Source organism: Amblyomma maculatum, unplaced genomic scaffold, assembly GCF_055883805.1.
Source record: "Amblyomma maculatum isolate TAMU_Amacu unplaced genomic scaffold, ASM5588380v1 scaffold_13, whole genome shotgun sequence".
Classification (NCBI taxonomy): Eukaryota; Metazoa; Arthropoda; class Arachnida; order Ixodida; family Ixodidae; genus Amblyomma; species Amblyomma maculatum.
Genome location: NW_028146738.1, coordinates 37,959,218 through 37,981,300, shown reverse-complemented (window position 1 = coordinate 37,981,300; position 22,083 = coordinate 37,959,218). Strand labels below are relative to the sequence as shown.

The 22,083-nt window shown below is 43.6% G+C and overlaps 1 protein-coding gene across 2 annotated transcripts in view; it reads left to right on the top strand.

The window, feature by feature from the left end:
• Nucleotides 1-7,337: 7,337 nt before the first annotated feature.
• Nucleotides 7,338-22,083, top strand: part of LOC146172588 (putative serine carboxypeptidase CPVL) — a 28,664-nt gene continuing 13,918 nt past the window's right edge. Inside the window, exons 1-3 of one of the 2 annotated variants that reach the window (XR_014702435.1) lie at nucleotides 7,338-7,509; nucleotides 7,979-8,005; nucleotides 15,490-15,670. Coding sequence is in view for 1 of the 2 variants with exons in the window: in XM_084585740.1 (XP_084441866.1) it covers nucleotides 7,468-7,509; nucleotides 7,979-8,005 (69 nt within the window). In the remaining variant the exon portion in view is untranslated. Of the gene's footprint in view, nucleotides 7,510-7,978; nucleotides 8,006-15,489; nucleotides 15,671-22,083 lie in introns of those variants that run through there. The other variant, XM_084585740.1, reaches the window with a different exon arrangement.

Below are 22,083 nucleotides of genomic sequence, written 5' to 3'. Positions count from 1 at the left end.
ATATGTATGTACATACGTACAAATGTATATCTATTTCTTTGTGATCCTGGTCTCTAGAGATATTGAATTCATCTGTAACAAAGCCAAAATAACACTTACATTGTTGCGCAATATATTTACAAAGAATGAATGTCACAGGCCCCCGCAGGAGTACCTGTTAAAGCAGATGTATGGTGTGCTGTGCTACACTGCCGTCTCCGAAAATTCTGGATTAGCCGCACGTGGCATCGCCGTACCCAGTGAAAAGGGTATCCTGTTGTTTGAACCGATGCCAAGTGTTTGGACCTTTAAGACAGCTCGGCAGAGGCAGCTCAGCACTTTGGCTCCAGTTTATTCGTGACGGCGCCTCCGGGGATAACCCGACAGGAGGAAATCACCCACCGCCTTTTTGTATTGATTCCCTACCACCTTCACTTTCCTATCTTCTTTTTTACAGCTTTTTGCCTGATCCTTCTTGCTTGGCTTCTCCTTCTTGCGAGTGGCGATGGCTAGCATTGTACGGTTAACCGTCCTCTACTACGCTATATTTGGTTATAGTTACGGTGCACTACAAGCGCGTGTAGGACGTCGCTAATTTATTTGCGGTTCCGTACCTTTGTAGGGCGAGGCGGATGACACTGTTGCCGAATTAGGTATTGTTGATATCTACCTCCCTTCTTTCGAAGGATCACTCTAGAAACGAGGACGCACAGAAGAAATTTTAAAATTTGTTTTGAAAAATAGGACCAAATTCCAACGCGTCCACGTGGTGCACAGAGAAGACGCTTAACAAGATTTGATAGGCTGATGCCACCATTAATAGTGGCCATGCCACTGGCAGAATAGGTCGGGGCTGCAACGTCAAGACATAACCCAGTGGTGACCGTTTCCTGGAAACCCTATAAAATCGCGAGCATAAAACATCAGCAGTAATGAGCTTTGGAGAACGTCAAGTGATTATCACGAAAAACGTCTCACTGAGCATCATTAGGGAGACATTTCGGGGGATATGTTTAAATAAATGAGTTAAATGATTTCCTGGAAGCAGTCGAAAATGAAATAGCACTAATTTCTATACATTCAACTTCAGACAAGAAAGTAAAGAAAGAACAAGCAAGCACATTATTGTCCCTACCTTCGCATCAAGCTTACTTCCCGAGGCTTTAGAGGTAGGGCACACAAAGATCATTAAACTGTAGGGCACACAAAGATCATTAAACTGAAACCGTCGCTGGCTAAATTAAAACCAAGAGTGAAATATGTCCTCACCCGATGCACTGACGAATGGGTTCTGGTACGCTTAAGAACCAATTATGGAAGACAAGCGCTACAGTTCTCATTGCCCCATTTGTTAAATATATCTTCCAAGAAAATGATGTCTTTTCCCTATCGCCGAGGGCACTAAGGTTACATTTTGTTTGCCGAGCTGAGTAGTTTTATGTGTCGGCCTTTTCTTGTTTGACGGTAGATAACGTTATTTCATATATATATATATATATATATATATATATATATATATATGTATGTATGTATGTATGTATGTGTGTGTGTGTGTGTGTGTGTGTGTGTGTGTGTGTGTGTGTGTGTGTGTGATATGCAGAAGAGTGTATATAAATGTATGTATGCTGCCTTGTGATTTGTTGCTTTTTTTTGCGAGCTGCCCTGGTATGCCACTTTATTCTTCTATGTGACTGGGTTACAGGCATTTTCAAGCTACAGAGCAGTTGCTTTTCATCTGCGGTCCATCCCCGTTTAAGTGGAAAATAAAGTTAATTCATTTATTAAAAAAAAAAATACATGTTGATGCTTCAAATGCCAGAAGTATCTCAATGGTTTGCAGGCTGCCGAGGCTATCTCATATGTGCATAGTGTCTCTACATATATATTATATTGAGGCTACCAAAAAAGACATAAAATATTGTGCCTCTGCACGTGCCACTAGGTATAACGGACAATGAGCATTCTGCTGATAACTGAGAAATTGAAACAATACATATATCATTGTGTGAACTTTCGAGAGCATCCATGTTGCTTACTGGCACACATGAAAACATAAAAAAACAAAAAAAAGGTACTTCTCGCATTCAAAGGTAAAGAAAGCACAACCAAGCACAAGTGCACATTCGACTTTGCTGTGTGTTTGTTGTGCAACAGTTAGTGACGTCATAGGGACCTCCGCAACCTCTCCAGGCCAGACGTGGGGAGCCTCAGACACGGCACTGCCCTCCCGAGGCGTCCTTCACGAAGCTCAAAACAGGCTGCGGTTACTTCCAATTAAGCTGCCCCAGCCCATGCCTTAACACGTCGAGACCTAGAGCAAATATTTTTGTGTGTTCTGCATTATCATTCAGTGCGTCAGAGGACACAATATAATGTAGAAAGGAATGTTCAAATCATTGGGTCAGAAACAGCCTAGTTTCTCTGCATTCCCCGTGTCATATAACTACAATACACATAAATTCAAAATCATTTTCCTTCTGGAGAATACACACAATTAGGTATCAAAGAGGCGCCAAGACTGATGACATAAGCAAACTGATACCACAGCACTGCGGTATCTGCGCAGCAGCACTGCGCAGCAGCCCCACTTGGGGCTTCTCTGTGAAAAATCATAAAGGTTGGCATCCACAATGTCAAGAAACATGGAAGGAAACAAAAAATTAGGTGGCACTTCAGCTCCGCCTTTAAAGGTATATGTGGGCAGGTAGCCTACGCTACCTGCCCACATATAAGGCCCCGCTCTAACCAAGCCATATGAATGTGTCTGCGTGAGCTAGGAATAGCCACCCTGACTGTGCAACAAGGGCACTGAAAGGTTTCTATTACCTTCCCACGTAAGCTTAGAAGCCCGAGTTGGCAGCTGTTCTCCAATTTCTGCTACCATGTGGTCTCGATAAGTCACACAAATAATCGACAAGTCAATACTGAGCCATGTCAGCTGCCAGCTATCACCTGCCAGCGCCATGCCCGTGATTTTTCGCCGACGATGTCGACGCTGGATTTTCGGTGTAATGAGACCCTTAAAGATGACCGGCTAATAAAGCACGCAGAAGTTTTCGCAGATGCTTAGTCGAAACCTTGCTTAGTCGAAACGTGGCGCTGTGACAAGGAGCCTTTTAAGGACCACGTGGCATAAATAGAGACCGGCACATGATCATACTTGCTAGTTCACAACAGAAATATTAAAGAGCTCCTCTGCAAGCTTGTTCATGAAACTAACAAAAGGTTTCTTAGTCTTATGCCGCTATCAAGGTTCCCGCTAATTAAAGAAAGCTTACGTCATCGAAGAAGAGCTGACAGCCTGGGCACATCAGCCTAGCTTTCACTCTATAGCTTGAAGTCAGCTTCTACAAAGAATTTTATTTAGCGGAGACTTTATGTGCATGTGGCCTTGCCATCTGTGCAGGTCAGGAGTGCTCAGCGCACGAAGCTATATTCGTAGAATTTATGCTGTTTTATGCTCCTTTACGTCACCTTTTACGGCGTCTTCTTTCAGTTCTTTGTTTTCAAGCTGTCACCAAGTCAAAGATGCTTCTTGGGCTCTTTCCAAGTGTCTTATTTCGTTTCGTGATCATTCAAAGCTTCATTCAAAGCCTTTTATGCAACCAGCTCTCACTCGGACAAGTATATTGTTTCATTTTTGCCAGGTTTAAGGCCCTTTTCACAGCTATAATATTGACTTCAGCTGATAGGCATCGTAACTGCATGTCTTATTGCATGAGTGTCATTCAGTCAAAGGACCAGTCTTCAGTAGAAAGCTGGTAAGTGCTTCTAGCTTGTGCATTCTTTAGGATGCGCTAAACATTAACTAAGAGAACAGAAGCACGTGAAGATAAAAAAATAAAACTAATATTGTCCCAGCGGTTGGTAAAGCAAGTGCTTACCAGCTATGGGATATTCGTAATATGTGCACGATTGCGGCCACAGCTGTGCAAGGTTAAGAGGTCCGTCTGTGAGCTTTGCGAGCTACTTGCCTTTAAGAAACACGTTTAGTAAATAAAGAGTAAGGAACAATTAGCACGCCATTCTATATGCGTGCATCGTCATTATTTTAAAGGCATAGCTATGTCCACTACACAGAACAAATATAATTATTCAAATATAGACATCCATGTAGAATCAGACAACATTAGGTGACGGCGTAAATGCCATTGGGCCTTTTTTTTTTACTTTTGTAGTCTTGAGTGAATTTATTGCAATATGCAGCCTTTCAAACTAATAATATTGTGCCATCTTCTACTGCTTGTTGTAGCGCTAGACAACAAAGACAACTTCGAGAGCAGTTCAGATTCTCCACTGTAGAAATGCGAAAGCCTGAACGTTGTTGCTGCACATGGTATATCGTGCGCCCCTTCTAGAGCTTTTTCTAGCAAGGCCGGGGCTCTTGCAGTACACAGTGGAAATTTCCTTTCCATGGCGCACCTTTTTTGTTATTCTATATATGAATATAGTTGATTTATAGAAAAGGAGAGGCGCAGTATCTGTCACACTTTCCGAAAAGTGTGAGATTGGACGATGCACCGTGGCTCCTGTCGCGTGGCGTTCCTTGGCGAGCGTTCGTTGTAGTGCTCATTCAAGCCTAGGATTGGCGGTATGGCATCACTCTTATCGCACGGCGTTCTCATAGCCACTTGACATTATCACGCAAGCCGGAAGAGCCTAAAACGGAGGCGACGCGCAACCACATTCTAGTTTTTTCTTTCATCGCACCTCCGCTCTCCCTCCACGACGTCATCGCTCCACCACCCTCTCCAATGACGTCCCGTTCTTACTATGATGCGTCATGACGTCAGTGTCGATGGTCTCGGTGGCAACCGTGTTGGCATAATGCTGAAGTGGTAGAACTATGTTTCTCACGTGTCCGGAGTGGCACGTAAGGAACAAATTATCCCTTGGGAAACCATCCCTTTTAGCGGTGCAGAACTACTACCCGCATTCTCCCAAAAACGTCGTGTCTGAAGCCGGTTTGACCTTTGACCTTTTAGAGTGCGGGTGTGTGAGAGGGGTCCGTGTGCAAAATACTTTACAAAGTGTACAAACTCATTCGCCAACAATTACCTTACCCAGCATTACCTTAAGATCCATCTGTGAAACAGATGCAATGTGTGGTCTGGAAGCATGGCCCCCTGATTAAGTCAGCAAATAAAACGTTTAATGAGTGACACTCAACCAACACAGTCATGTCAAAATGGCCTGTTGCTGCACAATATTCCGCGAGTAACTGAGTTAAACCGTCTGTATTTTTTAGTATCAGTGCGTATTAGGCGTCTTAGTTCTCACTAGCCATGCCTATTCGCACCGACATTTTTTTTCCCATTCGGAACAACAGTGACGTGGCTTAAGAATCCTTTATTTTGATGTGGCATTTATTTATGGAAAAGCCGAATGATGGGCCGTCGTTCTGGAGCACGACCATCATCGACGCCTTTGTTCTGAGAGCAGTGCGTTCTGGCCCGGGGAGTGCATGCTGCCCTGGAAGAGCCGCCTAGTTAGCTACCGCATCTCAATTCTGGTGTGGGCCTTTATGTATCTTGAAATTGGTTATGGTAGGGAATTACTGGGGTCTATTGGGCTTGATCTATGCAGCCCAGTGATATGAGGCATGAGCTGTTTTAGTTTCTGTTCTTCGGTAGCTTTTCCATGCAGTAAAAGAAGAAAAGTGCTCTACGTGGCTTAGTCGGTGAAACGTGCTCGGCTGGTGATCGGAGGGGTAGGAGTTCGATTTCCGATTTAGGGTGTTTTTTTATTTTTCAAAATTAAACAGACACCACCGTCATTTCATTGACATAGGTGGTGTGACACACTCTGCGGGCAGACGGACGGACGCACACACTCTCAGGAGCCTAGGAAGGGTTACGCCTTAAAACTTGTTGGTTGGAAAAATGTTGAATTTGATGCGAAGTTAGGACAAGTTATCACTGCTTGTCTGGGGCGGTCATTCGCACTGTTGTGCTATGAAGGCGTGCAGAGCAGTCAGCATCGCGAGAGTGAACTGGACGAAACTTGGGGTTGGCAGTGCTTTTGCTAAAATCTAAGGGAATCAATTAAAGAGGAACATATCTGTAATAGTACAATAACTGCTTGAAAATGACTAAAACATATGCTTTGATGACGCTATCCGCAAAGGAAAGCTGCCGCAAGTGCGACATAATAGACATGATTGCAGAACTCGGTGGTAATCCTACTTTCGTGGGGATTTCTTCGAAAGAAGCAGTGCAGACAAACACACGGCGCTCTCTACAGCGGCATGATCGATGCGCTTGATTCCTTGCCGTTCGAGATTTCCGCTGAACTTCGCTTCGGTGCCGCTGCACCTTGACGTCGGCGTTCGGACGATATTGCTAAGAATTCTGAAAGCTGAACTCTGTTACAGCCTCGATATGCCCCTCATAGCTAATCGAAACTGGCAGCTATCAAATCTACAGTATACCGTAGTGAATGTCAGACTAATTTCTCTTCGAGATGTGTTTCAGTAAAGATTTTAGAGAAGGCGTGACTGCAATTAGAATGGTATACTGTGTTTCATTTACCCTGTTCCACGGGTTCACTTAATTACTAGATGATTGAATGGGCAAGACATTGGTGCAGGTTTGTAGGATTTCACGTCCCAAAGCTTCTCTGGCTACGAATGACGGCGTAGTGGAGGTCTCCAGAAATTTCGACTACCTGGGATTCTTTAACGTGTACTGGTGTCGTAGAGTACGCGGGTCCTTATTTTTCACCTCAATCGAAAAGCGACAGCCGCGGCCGGGATGCGATGGAACGCCTTTTAGTTCAGTAGTGCTTAATCAGGCGGCGGTGCGTAAGCTGGTTACTACTGATTGCAGTGTAGTGCTCTCTTAATGAATGCATGGCTTTTAGCTGCGTTCAATCTGTATCGGTACTAGATTTTAATACCTGACACTTGGTAGCAGATAACTACGATATCTACTCTATGTTCTTTACTTTGTAACGGTTGAATCGCAGCTGCGTTTCGTTATACGCTACAGCTACATGTTGCCAACAACGAACTAGTAACGACTGTCAATCTGCTTCGTTCTTATCCAGAATTTATTTCTTTTATGAGAGAAATGGTAAACAAGCTTAATTGATTTGAATTCATTATTTGTCGACCTAAGGTCCTTGTCACGTCTGAATCACATGACGATAAGCACAGTCATACCGCGGTTTACAATCTCGAGCTGCGATGCGGAACAGCTGCGGAATGTGTGGGCTCAATAACTGTAGTGTGACATTTCACCTGAATGTCACTACGTGCAGAGCGGCCGGAGTGACAAAGTGATTAAGCATCATAAAGCCGCTCAAAGGAATTGCTGTTGAAGCTGCCTTCTCACTAACCCGTAAATATGATTTCACCGAACAGCTGCGCACAATTTTGCAGCAAGAAAAATAAAATACTGATAACAAAATCACTATATTAAGACGCCTTTTCGAACATCAAGCTCCAGAAGTTCGCTGAACATCAACGACTATGAGGATAGCCACTTTATGCTGCTGTATTCTGGCTGGTTGCCTCCAGCTAGTTGTTGGGTAAGCCTGCACTTTTAACTTATTGTTCGAGCTGTTTTGAAGTAAAGAAGTACTGTCTATTCAACGCGAAGATTAGCGCCGGCTAAAACATCTTTTTTATTACAGTGCTTTCTCTCTCTCTGAAACAAAAGGGGATGATAGTCGTTTTGATAATATTAGTAAGAAGTGAAAGTCAGGTAATATTTCGGAACTTAAACATTTTATAGACAGTTGGCAAACAACTATGCATGCCGCTGGTAGGTTTAGAGCTCATAAAGTACACATGTTGCAGACATTGGTCTACCCAGTGGGTACGAAGGCCGCTGCCTTGTTTTTCATTTTTGAATGTATTTGAGTGGCGTTTAGTTCAGTATAGAAAGTCAGCACACAGCGCAGCCCACAGTAATTGCTGTGGGCTGCGCTGGTGTCTCCTTCGGAAGGCGACACCTATTCATCACTTTAACGTATTATTTACATCGCTTCTTTCCAGCCTTCCAGGGCAGTTGCCTGCGTCTGTGTAAGTATTTTTCTTGCAACCTAGTTCAGCGTCCATAGTGCTTACAAATGACGCAAGAAGCGTATGGTACTAGGACCACTAATAGCTCCGGCACGCAGCTTCGTCTAACACCACTCGCAAGAAGTTGTAGAGACATTCAACTTCAATGCTGATGTCAGCGTATCACGCTAAATCAGGAAAATTAACGAGACACTGTTGTAGTTCGGCAATAGTTAATATGAATTAGCAATAAAATCCTCAGACGAACTTCTGACGTCAGATGCAACATATGGCTACCAAAATTAAAGGAAGTATGTGTGTCCTCGACATAGCACTTGAATATAATGCTATTGTTTTGTTTGTCATGGCTTGAAAGACACTCCAACAAGCACAACACTATTTTCGATATATTTGTAGCTTTTAAGCTAGAAAATACGTTTTTGTAAAATGTTACCAAGTATTCTAGGATACCTTTAATATTTTTTGACCATATAATGGCAATGCCAAGATATTAGTCATCTCGAAGCGTGAGTGTGGCTGGCTGTTCATGTCACTCAAACGCGTTGGGGTAAAATATGCTCGAGTTTATTGGTTCGCAGCGCTCAATATGTTTCACGTATTTATTGGAAATCTAGAACATCACTGTGAAAGTTGACAGCTTTATGCTATTTCCTCATTTAAAATGTCAGACGAATGCACGTCGAACAACACATTTTTCATTCGCCTTCACGACAATGAACAATGCGTTTTTCTAATGGCATGTACCAAAAGTGGATGCGCACCATGGTTTCATGCTTTGCCCACACGCAAGCAGTCTTCAGTAGCTGGTTTGACTATAAATCATAACCTCGCATTGGCTGAAATAAATTTAGTGATCTTCCGTGTGTTTAGAGCTCTGCTTCGGATTGCTGATTTCAATGCTTTATATTCAGAAGTGAACGGTGACCTCTACCGTAAAACATTTCTTGGCGTATATTCTCAGCTAGGACGGAGACAAATTTAACGACATGCCACTTGTTAATGCAAATATTTAGCGCTGCTCTCACGGGTTTAGCATCGAGATATGCTGAAATATATATTGTGAGATATATGCATTTCTTTATATACTTGCACTGACAACCAAATTTACATGACACCACATATAGGCTAGCTTCCTCAAATGGCGCTCATTCCTTGTTCATTGTTTAAAGCAGGCGCTTGCGGTTTCTAACCTCGAGCGGCGCTTTGGCGACCTAGACATATTTTCTTGTGTGGCAACATGCTTTGCCGCGAACATGTAGCGCGATTAGGGAAACGCAAATTTCATGTTGTGCACTAACGCAGGCGCTATGCTCGATGTGGTGGTCATTGCAAAGGTGAGATGCTGTAACTATATGTTGCTAAGGCTTCGAATTAGTGTGTGTTTAATGAGGGAACGGAATAAACTGGGAAATAAGGATGCCATCAGCGAATTAGAGGTACGAGGGAAGGTAGAGAATTTAGGATCTCTCTGCATAATATATACTGGCTATAATTGACAGCGTATTTCGCAGCTAAAAGTATGAGAATTTGTTAAGCTTCGCCTCTAACGGTATGACGCAACCTAGGAAATAGCTCTGCTTTTGCACATAAGTACTCTTAACGCTTTTTGGTACTTATGTTTAATACTTCGTAAAAACTCGTCATACATCCTCTTAATCGTAATTTGCTTGCAGTCATAAGCTACCATATAACGCAGAAGGAGATATGAAATAGATATAGAGCCCCACTGGAACAAATCTGTCCGGAAGTACCTTGTGGCCTAAAAGTTGCATGTTTGCCTCGAAATCAAAGGATTCCGGGCTCGACTATATACTAACCGCGAGATTCGGCAGCTGTTGAATTGCCTAGAAGCCAACTCGGGCAGCCGTCTGTGCCTACTTGAAGCCTTCGGTCTACGTAACCGAACAACACAACTTAATCCGCATGCCGGGGTAATGTACGTGATTTTCCACACAAAACAAGCACCGCCCCGCCGTCCCCTCTACTTCGACCCTTGCATTCACACTCCATCTTTCCCTCAGCCGCAGCTGTTCTCCTTCTTTTCCAGGCCCAGCTAAATTTAGCTTCCACTGTTCGCACAGTGTGGCTGTCCCTACAAATCAGGTGCCCGCTCTCAGCACTCCTATCCGCCGAGTTCACACCGCGTCCCAAAAATGCGTTCGGAGGAAGACTCCCATACTGCCCTCTGCACTCCATATCTCCATAGCGACTGGAGCGCGCGCGGCGTACGCGACTAACACCTGTAGCTCTTTATAGGTCATATTGTGGAGCCAGAGGTCGCCAGCTGGAACTCACCAGCGGGAGTCTTGATACGACTAGAGCTATCGCCCTATCAGGATGACGCAACTAATTAGTATGTATAAAATAAACAAGGACGGGAATAAGCAGCTTTAAACAATCGATAAAATAACACAAGGCACTAAAGTTGTAGAGCTATGCTCTGCAGCTTAGCACAACAATCAGCGTGAGCTTCCTCGTTTTAATGCGATAGCGTTAAGGGCCCCGTGTAGCAGAAAAGTCGGTGTCGTCGTCATCGGCCGCCGTCCCGCGTCGTCCGGCGTTGGCCATGAGCGAAAAATCCCAGAAGCCCTAATAAATAAAAACGAGTAGGAAAAAGCGCCGACCTGAGGAATCAAACGTGCGCCTCCGGGGTGCAAGACGAGCACGCTAACCACTCTGCCACGCCAGCTTTCTTTTTCTTTATTGCCTGACTTTTGCAAGACAACACAAACACACACAAGTCATTGATATAATAAGACTGCCAGGGGTTGGCTTCGTCGTTCAAAAACTCCTTTAGATCCATCAAAGGTTCTACCTTTGGTAACCACTCAGGATTATGATCGACAAACTTCACAATCTCGATAAACCAATGGAGAGCCTCGCGGAAACAAATTCGTGCAGAACGCGCATCGGGATCACAGTGATATCCTGCCATGCCTGATATACTGTGGAGGCCCATTAGCGTGATTGAATCATATAGAACCTCCCCCTCATTTTGCGTGGGTAAGTACCGTATTCCGTAAGGATTAATAGGTAATTCTTTCTTTATGATTCTTTGAAGTACGTCCCAGAAATAAACCCCTTCCCAACAGTGACGAAATGCATGATCTATCGTTTCTGGCTGTTTACAAATTAAGTAATCTGCACCCCACGGAAGAAATAAACCTTCTTCTTGCAAAAACACGTTTACTGGAAAAGTTCCAGTGTGCAACTTAAAAAGAAAGTTTTAGCCACTGCCGGCACTTTCATTCTCTTTATCCTCTTCAGTACATTCCTGCTAGGGCCTCCCCTGTATATGGCCCTATAGATGGGCTCCAGAAGAACAACGTTGCGCAAATCTTTGTATAACGTTTGCTTTTTCACACTTGATAATATTCTTGTGAAAATCTTGCAGAAAGAAATCGTACACTTTGAACAACTTTTCTAAAGTAACCAAAAATACCTCCCGTGTAACATTCGGTTGGCACAACAAAATCTGGCAGTGCACGTCCAAGACTAATTTGGCAGACACTGAACAAAAATGGATCATAAACGTCACGCAGGAACAGAAATCTGCTGACAATCTGCCGCAAAAAAAGATGCCCTAAGCCTACGCCGCCATCCTTGACACTTATAAATAAATTCATGCGGCTGCATCTTGCCCATTTTTAAGTCCACACAAAAACCGCGAATATCCTGTGCAGCTTCCGCACACTCAATCTTGCACAGTGTAAAACTTGCATCCCATACCACAGCCTAGAAATGAAGAGATTGCACACTGTGGCTCTGGCAAAAACTGATAAGCCAGTTCCTTTCCACTTATCTGCCCTTTCCCGCATGTCATTTGTGCATGCTCTCCAATGTCTCGCTATCACGATAGCATTCTAGTGGCACGCCTTTGTTCATTTCAAACCATCTAGCTGACGTGGCGGAGTTCTGCATTTACATTGAAACTCCGCCACGCCAGCTAGATGGTGTGAAATGGACAAAGGCGAGTCTATTGATTGCGGTGTTGTCTCAGAAATGTCCCTTAGAGAAGTGTATTGTGGCGTATAATAATAATTATGAGCATATAAGTTACGAAATTGCAGAACACGCAGTTAAGCGAGTGGCAAATTACTTTTCCGCTGTACTTCCTCTTCGCTTGGCGTGCACGTAGCGCCATCATGCGTGTGGCGCACGGAATAAGACAGACAGGGCATGGCCTCCGAGATCTTCATCGCGCCGGCTCGGATCGGCAACGATGTTGCTGACGAACTACGACCGCAACTTGAGGCCCGCGCGTTTCGGCAAGGTGGCTGGCAGCGCTTCTACGTCCCGGAAGGATTAATAAACAAAAATGAGTATAACAAAACGCGCGACAAGCAAACGAGTAGACGGTGCGAACGGGGCGCGATAATGCTATCGCGTTCCATTCTTAAAGGCGAAGCTTAAGCGCCCTTCAATTTTGTTTTTGTTGTTGTTTATCCCAGCATTTTAATCCTCAGAGGGCATGTAACTTTCGCATTGCCTGCATATAGAACATTTTCCTGCCGCTTCTTTCTGTCAGTTTCTTTCGTGGAGCGGGGCAGGTCTAATATTGTTGCCAATTATATCGACTATATATATGGCATATGATGTGAATGTGCGGCGCGTTCTTTTCAGATATTATTCAACAAATTAACCAGTGCCAATATTTTTTACCGTATGTGAGATGTTTGCACACTAATTTTTTCTTACAGGGAGATCATGCAAATGATTATTGGCGGCTACATGTTTAGGTTTTATACATCACCTTATCCTAGGTGCTGAAATCTGGCAGTCTTTCTCATTCTAAAGAAAGAAAGAACTCGTTAATGAAAAGCAGAGAATTTAGCCGGTGTTTATGGTTCTTTGACATGCTATTCGGCATAGGAAGGGAATCAGATAGATAGGCGGAATGAAAGAGATGATAGAATAAAATAATAAAAGTATGGGAGACAGATTGCGACAATTAAATGCTTACTAATAAGGTTCATCATCGGGTAATGGTAAACAATAAAGTGATGTGATATATAGTCCTACAAATAGGTTTACGCAGTTCACTGCTTGAAAAATCGTGAGAGAAAACTGCAAATGCACAAAGTTTATAGCTTTTAAAATGCGTGAGGGTGATAAGCAACGAGACACTATGGCTTATAAAGAATTCCAATGTCTTAAAGTATTGAAAAATAGTTTGTTGCTAGTCTCTGTAGCCAAGAACAGGCTAAGGGACATAAAATGCCGTCCAATGTTAGAGACACTAGGGAAAGCTTCTCCGTTCAGTGTTCATAGTACGCAGGCTCGACAGTATATGTAGGACACTCAAGGAAGATATGCTCTACAGTTTCGATTTCAGCGCAGTTGTCAAAATGCGGACTGCTCGTGGGATTTAAACGGTATCGCAAGTCGTTTGTTTCTCTGCAAGCCGATATATCTCTGATGCTGGTGACCTTTGCGAGCCACTTCATCTGCTTTTTTCATTGGCTAGAGTGCCACAGTGAGCCAGAGTGGCCGGCGGCAATAGTCAAATGATGCAGATATTCTATGAAAAGGGAAACGGGTTATTGATTAGTTTTTTTGAGCCATGGTGAAGAGGATTTGCAAAAAATACTTTAGAGTCGGTAAAGTACCCATCGAGCAAAGGTTCGCCGCAGGATATAAGAAATAGTTTCTTCACTATCATGAAGCTAGGCTGTTGTAGCTAATGTCTTCTGCTGCCACAGGTAAGAAATGACGTGGCTTGTTTAGGGCGCATAAAGACCGCAGGAAGATGTCTCTTGAGTAATTGAACCGTGGGTGAATATGTGGCTTTTCTGCATGTATTATTCGGTTAAGTGGACGAAAGTAGGTTGTACAAGCGCTGCTTGTGGCATCCCGCTCTTGTATTTACACCTGGAATGCTCTAAAATGATATATCTTTACAATATTCTAACTTGTCATTGTGAATGTCCCTTCGAATATTTATTTTTCTGATGTACCTCTGCGTGCTTTACGAAAAGAAAGGGCAATAACGTGATAACGCTTCTTTTTACAGCCCGGCCAGTGTTCTTTCAGGTTCCTCAAAATACTGGGAAAATTGATTTATTATGCGGGGAGGGTGTCCGGTCTTTAGTATCTTGTGCGTCGTGAACACCATTAACGGCAAATAAAAATTCGTAGGCCTGACGGCCGCGGCTCCCACCTTAACGCACTAGCACTGTCAACGACATATCTCGTGCCGAACATTTTTACCAGCATTTTTACCAGCCTTAATGAATATAGTTAAAAAATTACAGGTATCGCCAGTGTTGTAGTTCTTGAGTGGTGTAATGATAGCGAGATTGATAGTTGCGAGAAATTTATTTTTTAATTGTAGAGAAAATTCAGCGGAAAATCGGGCGGGAGTTTATGACAAAAGGTTTACATACGGTGAGAGTGTTCTACTTTGCAAAGATACCCAATCTGTGAAGAACACCTCGGGGGAGAGCACCTGAAGTTTCCAATACTTAAAACTTGCACTCACGTCGCAATATATGCCGGCAACCTCCGTTTCGCCTCCACCTGAGTGCAGCCACCGCGACTGGTATTGAAACTGTTCTTAAGATCAGTAGTTCAGCGGCATAATTCCATTGATTTGCCGTAGCGAAGTAATAACACAAAGTATAAAAAAAAATTGCAGGACTATGATTAAGTCTTCTTAAGAGCGGAAATTGCGAATGCTACTTTACAGGACTGTTTTCGCAAACTGCATCATCATTGTTATTCCTACTGTCACCATCATCATCACTATCGCTGCTGTCATTATTATCAGCTAAATGTATCGTCGTTTATATCGCTACTATACCATTGCAATAATTGCAAGGTGATTATCATTCTACTATCGCCATTATCTTTATTACTAACTAGCTAGTTGGTGAAATTCATTCATCTTCAAAATTGTGCGAATAAGACAGGACAGCTGTGTGTGAGTAAGCGTTGTCTTGTCTTATTCACGCAGTTGTGAAGTTGAACGAATCATTAACTACTAGTCTTTGTTGTCGGCAATATCATATTCATGCTAGACAAGGAGAACTACGTTTGGTTGCTCGCGAGCCCGGTATAGCACAGTGATTACCACGCTCGGCTAGGGATAGGAGGGACAGCGGTTCGGTATTTTTTAGTTTAATATCAGTTCCTACTGACACTGTTCGCCCACACTTCCGCAGACCAAGTGCTCAGAAAGAAAAGCTTTCAACTTAAACAGCGAGCGCCACAAGAACAGACTATAAAATGAAGTCATCTTAAATGTCAGGATTTTAGAAAGGCATGACACAAAGGTTCAATTCCTCTAAGAAATCACCTTGTGAAGGAAGCTGCTGGAATTGAATACCATATGAAAAAAGCAGCTCTCATCGCGCAAGAAATAGCAAAATCATGCAACAGCGTTTTTTCTCATCATGTTTCGCTTTGGCTCTCGATGCATGTGGAGAGAAACATTTCGTGCCAATTCGCATATTATACTAATTAAATCACTTCCCCTCGTTCAGTATTTCAGATCCAGAACCTTTATTTCTAACGCCGTTGATAAAAAATTGTAGCTATGAAGAAGCAAAAACTAAAAGTGAAGTGCACATCTTCAAACGTTATAATGTCACAGCGAAAGCTTACTCTGGGTATATAACCGTCAACGACACAACCGAAAACCATCTATTCTTTCTCTTGATTGAGGCGGAAGTAAGTACCTTCGCATTGTTTTTTATTTTCTGGCTGTCTTTGTGCCGTATGCTGCACCGCGTTTGAAATAAACAGCAGAGTTAGAGCAGATTAGACCAGAAACACTTGTTCCGAGAACCTTTAGGGCCTATTTAATTAAAAACAACACCATCATTGTCGAAGGTGCAGCTACGTCTTGAGCGGTGACTTTAAAGGCGCTGGTAGTGACTTCATGAAAGCATTCCTGCCTTGAGCAGGCAGCAGCCACAGTATCTCCGCGCCTTTTTGGGAGGTCCTCATAACTATAGGGCCCGAAAAGAGACCTGCAAAGGGGAACCTAAACTCTGCACTATTTGCTCAAAGCGAAAGTGGATTAAGAAAAGTAGCTCAGACAACTCAAATAAGGAGCGATTTAAAATTATGGCGGTAATTCAAAACCGCGAACTATATGCTAGCCAGCGTGAGCAACTAAAATATCAAATAATAAACGTCTTTTCCGAGAATAGATTTTAGCATTGCGTACATTGTTCGCAAGTTTATACACGGCAAAGAACAATTCCTGGTCGTAATGACAATTTTTCTGAAGCAATGTAGACAATGCGCCTTGAACCTTAAAGGGAATTTCAAGATGTCTGACGACAATTAAATGGTATGTGAGTGACTAATGGCTTTCCTGATGGTCCCGAAAAAACAGGTCGTCTTAGCTACAGAACATAGTTTAGACTTCAAGAGAGACAAGTGACGGCTTAAGCGTATAGCTTACAATACTTACCTGCCCAAAACTAATCTGGGGATAAAGGATGGCTTCATGGAAGGGACCGGATATTTATACCACCTGGGCTCTTCTATAGATGCCCTCTCATCAAACAGTAAACGAGCGCCTTGCGTTTTGCCACCTTTGAAATGTAGCTGCCTCCTCCAGGATTAGTCCCGCTTCTTTGTTATAAGAGTCGAGCGCTGTGACGTCAAAGAAACTGCGGCGTAGAATTTTGAGGACGGTGAGAATACACCTCTTCTAACCAAAAAAGTGAACTTTAGAAATTGCTTTGTTTGTACATCTTATTTCGGTGAATACAAGTTGAAGATCATTTCCCATTGGTACTACACGCATTCTTTATCCCGGGGACTCTTATTAATGATTAAGCATCGCTTCTCTAATTTAGGGGCTTTGATTGTGATCCTATTGCTGCAGGATAGAGAGGAGAAACAGCTACATTATTTCAGGTGCATGCTCAAGGAGACAAAAGGCGAGCTCTTTCGACGTTCTTTGTAAGCATGGCATTAAAAAGTTCCTTGGTGTCCGTCAGAAGGTTGGAATAATAAAGTGGAACGCATTTATCAGCTACGCTTTCTTTCGCTTATCTCTTCATCTGTCCCATCGGACTGTAAAAACAAGGAGCCAATTGCATCTAAGCAGGCCTTGCACTGCCGCATGCAGGCGGAAGGCAGTTGAAAGATGCGCCTATAAAGCCTGAATAAATAGGCGCGTCACAAAAATGGCAGCCATCCAAGAGATTGAAAGGGTAGTTTGAGCGAACAACAAAAACTTCGATAAAAACCTCGACAAAACGCTCACAGCGGTTGAGTGATCTCCGCAGAAATAATAACAATAGCCGATCCAAGGGGGTCTGTGATGTGACCTGATGCAAATTTCAGATATATGTTTACGTTTAGACAGCTGTGCTTAAGAGTTTAACTTATGACATCCCATTGCTAAGTGCTCGCCCTCTTATAGTACTGCTAATGTATAAACATGTTATAAATACCCTCAAAAATGTTATAAAAATCCTCATTCAGGGTTAAATCGGCCGCATGGATATTACTCAGGGGTATTAGCTCAAGCAGTTCGCGATCTGATTTGATTTGGCTTGGTTTGGAGGGTTTCATGTCCCGAAGCAACTCAGGCTATGAGAGACGCCGTAGTTGAGGACTGGGAATTTTCACCACCTGAGGTTCTTTAACGTGCACTATTTCCCTGCTAAGCCAACAATTCTTGAGGCGCAGAATTGTAATGAGATCTGCAACATTGCGAGTACACAGCCATTAGTAAAAGAGAACAAAATCAGGAAAAAAGACACGCACAAAACTACTGCAGTGATAGGGGGCCCATTCGGAGGTGTGTACAATACTGTGTCAGGGTCGAGGAGGAAACAGGCAGCAGACAAAGCTGACGCTGTGCAGTATCTCTGGCCTGCGTGCACGATGGCTAATTTTCCAAAGGATACTTTGATGTGTTTGTTTAATCAATTTCGAAGAGGGGCTTCCTCCCCAAGAGTGAAGAGCTGGCTGTACGAGGAGCTTCTCATTTTTACTGTCAGGTGGGATAACGCAAAAATATGAGTCGGCGAGCTCTCCTAGACTGAGCGACAGTAGTTTGATTCTGCCACAGTTGGAGGCTGGTTATGTGTACGGCTAAAGGCTCCGAATTCTACGGTAGTTGCACACGCATCTTCCCCATACAAAAAGGCGCACCAGGCTAAAGTATAGAATGTGCTCACCACTATGCCCTGTTCGAGCAGTTGGTTCTGCGCTTCTCGTCCCCTGCAGCGTATGCAGCGTCAAGTGAAACTCTCTAGTTGTGAATGCGCTTCTTATTTGACCGGATCTCCCAATCTGCGCATCAACACATCTCCTTAACCCAGCCTTGAAGATAGAAATCATGGCTACATTTTCTATTCAGGTTGGCATGTGAACCGAAAGAGAAGCTGCTGGGAGTTGGCCACAAAGACCGCTTTAGGAATCTTTGAAGCAGCCATATGCCTCCTCGCGCGTTAAGGAAATGTGTTCTTAAATTGGGAGGAAGCTGCAAAATTGAGCAGCGATTGTATCGCCAATAGTGTAAGAGTGCGGGCTAATTAGCATTCTACAATATTTACAGTCCAACGCTGCAAAGAAAACAAAGGAGATAAGATGACACGCGTGCTGTCGTATGTCAATGTGTTCTCGTTTTAACGTGTCTTGTGTTGCGTTGCACTTTATCATGGTATCACCGCTATCTGGGGCATTTCTTCCTGGCGTTAATGAATGTCGAGGCATCAGAGCAGTACAGATCTTTCTATATATAAGGTCCCGTTGCAGATGAGCTTTAACGTCCACAAACTGCATATCATGGGCAAGTTGGATATTAGCTATGACATGCTTTATTGACATTTGTCGCGCTAAAGGCGGCAGCGAGCACGAAGAAAGCTTAGACAACATTTCGCCAAAACAGCTGTGGTTCGCAATACTCAGTTCTGGCAATACGGAGGAGGGTGAGCGCCAAAGAGAAGCTAAAGCTCGCTACATATCACATTCCTTATAAGCTATGCTCTTTCTCACACTGAAATGGGGCTGCAGTGATAGAAACAACCTTTACTCCAGTCGCGCAACTATACGCTGTCATGTGTACATTCAGGGAGGCACCATTCGCAGAACAACTTACACCGAGTAACGTGACATGCTGGACTCAAGGAAGAACCCCGCCAGTACATCACGGGCGCGACTTGAATAAGAGACCTGAACCTTATCTGTATTCAGGCTAGTGCCTCCAGAGGAAGACTTACTTAACCTAGTCTGAAGCAACTAAAAAAAAAACGAAGATGCTTTCTCCTTCTAAGAAGAGGAGTGATAGTGTTTGTCAGGCAGGGACAGACCGCGCTTAGAGGCTGAGCATTTTAAGCCTCACAGCAGCGGATATATGATAAGCGCGAAGAACGCAGGCTACAGCGGGCAGCCCAGCCGGACCTCACAAAAATATGAAATTATGCCGTACACACCGGTTAAAAAAAATGAAAAGGCTTCAACACTGCTTATGTAACACCCCTTCCTGGAGCCTTTAAGGAAATAAAATGAAATGAGACAGAATATGGAGCGAAAGCATGAGATGATGATGATGATGATGGCCTTTTGGCTAAGATCAAAGCATGAGATGCGGGTGACCCAGCGTTCTTCTTCTTCGTCGCCTTCGCCGTTGTCTTCTTCTTCTTCGTTTACTTCTTGGTTTCTTCGTCGTCGTCTTCTCATCCTCGAGGAGCATGGGGGTCCGCGGGCCACGGGCCGCACGAGCGGTTAGACCTGGCGTAGTATTTCTTTCGCAATAAAATTAAAACATTCGGGAGTCGTTTTCAAACAGTCTGAAAATGAGCTCTCAAACCGTGGAGTGAAACAGTAGCCGTTTAAATTCAATTCAAGTAGGAAAAATAATGCTGGCGCCTGTCGACAACTCTTTTTTTTATGTAACAAATTACTATTTCGTTCGACTAGAAATTGTTTCTGCAAGTATTCTTTGACAAGAGTGAAACGGCTGAAGATGTATGAGCTCGACTGGTACAAAGCTGTTGATAGCTATGAGGAGCTTCGGAAGAAACCTATTACTGACTTTGAAGAGAAGGCAGTGAGTACTTTATGAGCATAGTTTAGAAGAATGATTAATAAAAGTTGAAATGATATCATATGTTCATATCAAACAGTCTACTTCTACGATATCGTATGTGTCTACGTGAATCAAGACCAAGAACAATCTCCCTCACTTTTTTCTCAATATGACAACGAAAATCATTTTTCGAAAGGATGGTATGGATAATTATGCGTATTGGTGAAGTTCCTGCCAGAATCCACGATAATACTTATATGGGATGCTTTTGTGCGTGGAGACATGCTTGTGCCTGCGCTTGTTGGATGGACAGCACTTAGACGGGCGTAGCCAAAGGGTCACGTGATGCACCAATCTCTTTACTAAAATATTCGAGAAAGAACCCAAGCTCTGCGATATGGGTTGCTAATTGTGACCCATGATGAGACTTCATCGACAAAAAAGGTGATCAGAAAAAATTCGAGGATCTGCACTCTACATCACTCGATTGTGATGTCTCGCTGCCACTTTCATTCAGCAGAAACGAAACTTGAACGAACACTTTAAGTGTAACACCGGTATCATGTTCTCAGCATAAGCCCTGAGAATTACCTATGTGCGCGTTTAAATTTGCTAAGCGCTATGTAGTATCCGTGTGCGCACATAAATGCCATTTATATGTCTGCGCCGTTTCCGTGGCCTCCAACCCAGCGATTGGAGCACCACTTCCTTTCCGACGTATGTTCGGTTGCCGTGCGAATATCGAGGCGCCGTGGCATGGTACACAGAGTGCTTATGCGCAAAGAATTATCTGTGCGCTAAGCACTTGAAATATCTGAATATCCAAAATCGTTCTCGAACGGAAGGTCGTCCGATTAGCTACCCCATTTGTGCTTTCGGGTGCAGTAACGGCTGTTCAAAGCGGAAAGAGAATTAGCCCCGGAACCATTTCCCGCCTGCGCTGTTAAGCCGCTTAGTTGCTATAATCGCGGTATGATCGGTGAAGCGCTATCTTAACAGTTCGTTTTTAGTTTGTGCACATTTTATTGAAATAGCACTGAAGGCCCTGTTATTCAGAAAGTTCGACGCCGGAATTTTCGACACCGGCGTTCTCGACTAAATAATGCGAGTACCACTCATTGCTCATGGGAAGAAACAGCGGCAAGTGGAATGTCCGGGTACTGGCTGTTATCGGGGTTTACAAGGCTTATTTGACAGGAGCTTCAAGCTCATGGCCTTCTTAATTCTTATGCAAAGGTGATGGCAATCCAATCTTCCGGGACCCTTGCATTCCGATTCCGAAAGGCAACCCCTCACCCGCGCAGGCACTGCTTGGTTAAGTGGGACTTTAGGATGTCCTTCACATAACCTGGTAGATTAGAATTGTATAATTTGGTAGCTGACGAGTGTATGCAAAAGCGCATTCAAAGGATACCACAGGCGTAAATTAAGAGATTAATTTGCTAGTGGCAAAGGGCTGCATACGAGTGGCGGTCCTCAAGGACGGTCACGGACGGTCACGGACGGGAGCTGTTAAACTGCTGCGCCATTCCTTTATAGACGAACCTTAAGTGTCCTCCCTCAATTCTCAGAGCAACCAAAATGAGGGCACTTACACGGACAGTCATCAGTGAGAATTTTTATACACTGCTATTCTGCCCTTCGTTCCTCTCACCCCTTCTTTCTAATTTCTACCTCCACCATGACATTTCCATTTCTGCCAGCCCCTGCTCAACTGCTATGAACTAAAGCGGATAGCAAAATCTTTTCTTTTGTTTCCTTGTTTTAGTTAACAGCAGAATACCAAACTAAGGCAGGAGATACTGCTCAATGAAAAGAAAAATGTTAGAGGGTATATTAGATGTCTCTTAATAAGGAGAAAGAACGGCGAAAGCCTTCCCCTCGCCTCCTATCATTCGCCTCCCATCGTTTGACATGTTGGTCGTTTCGTAGTCACGGTGAGTCATGCTTACTCATTATAATCATTATCCCTCATCCTTAACCATTTTTACTGGTTTCCAGTCAGTTGAGAACATTCAAGTTGTCGTTTGATATATTCCCCTTTCGTAGTCATAATAAGTCATGCCCAGTCATTGTA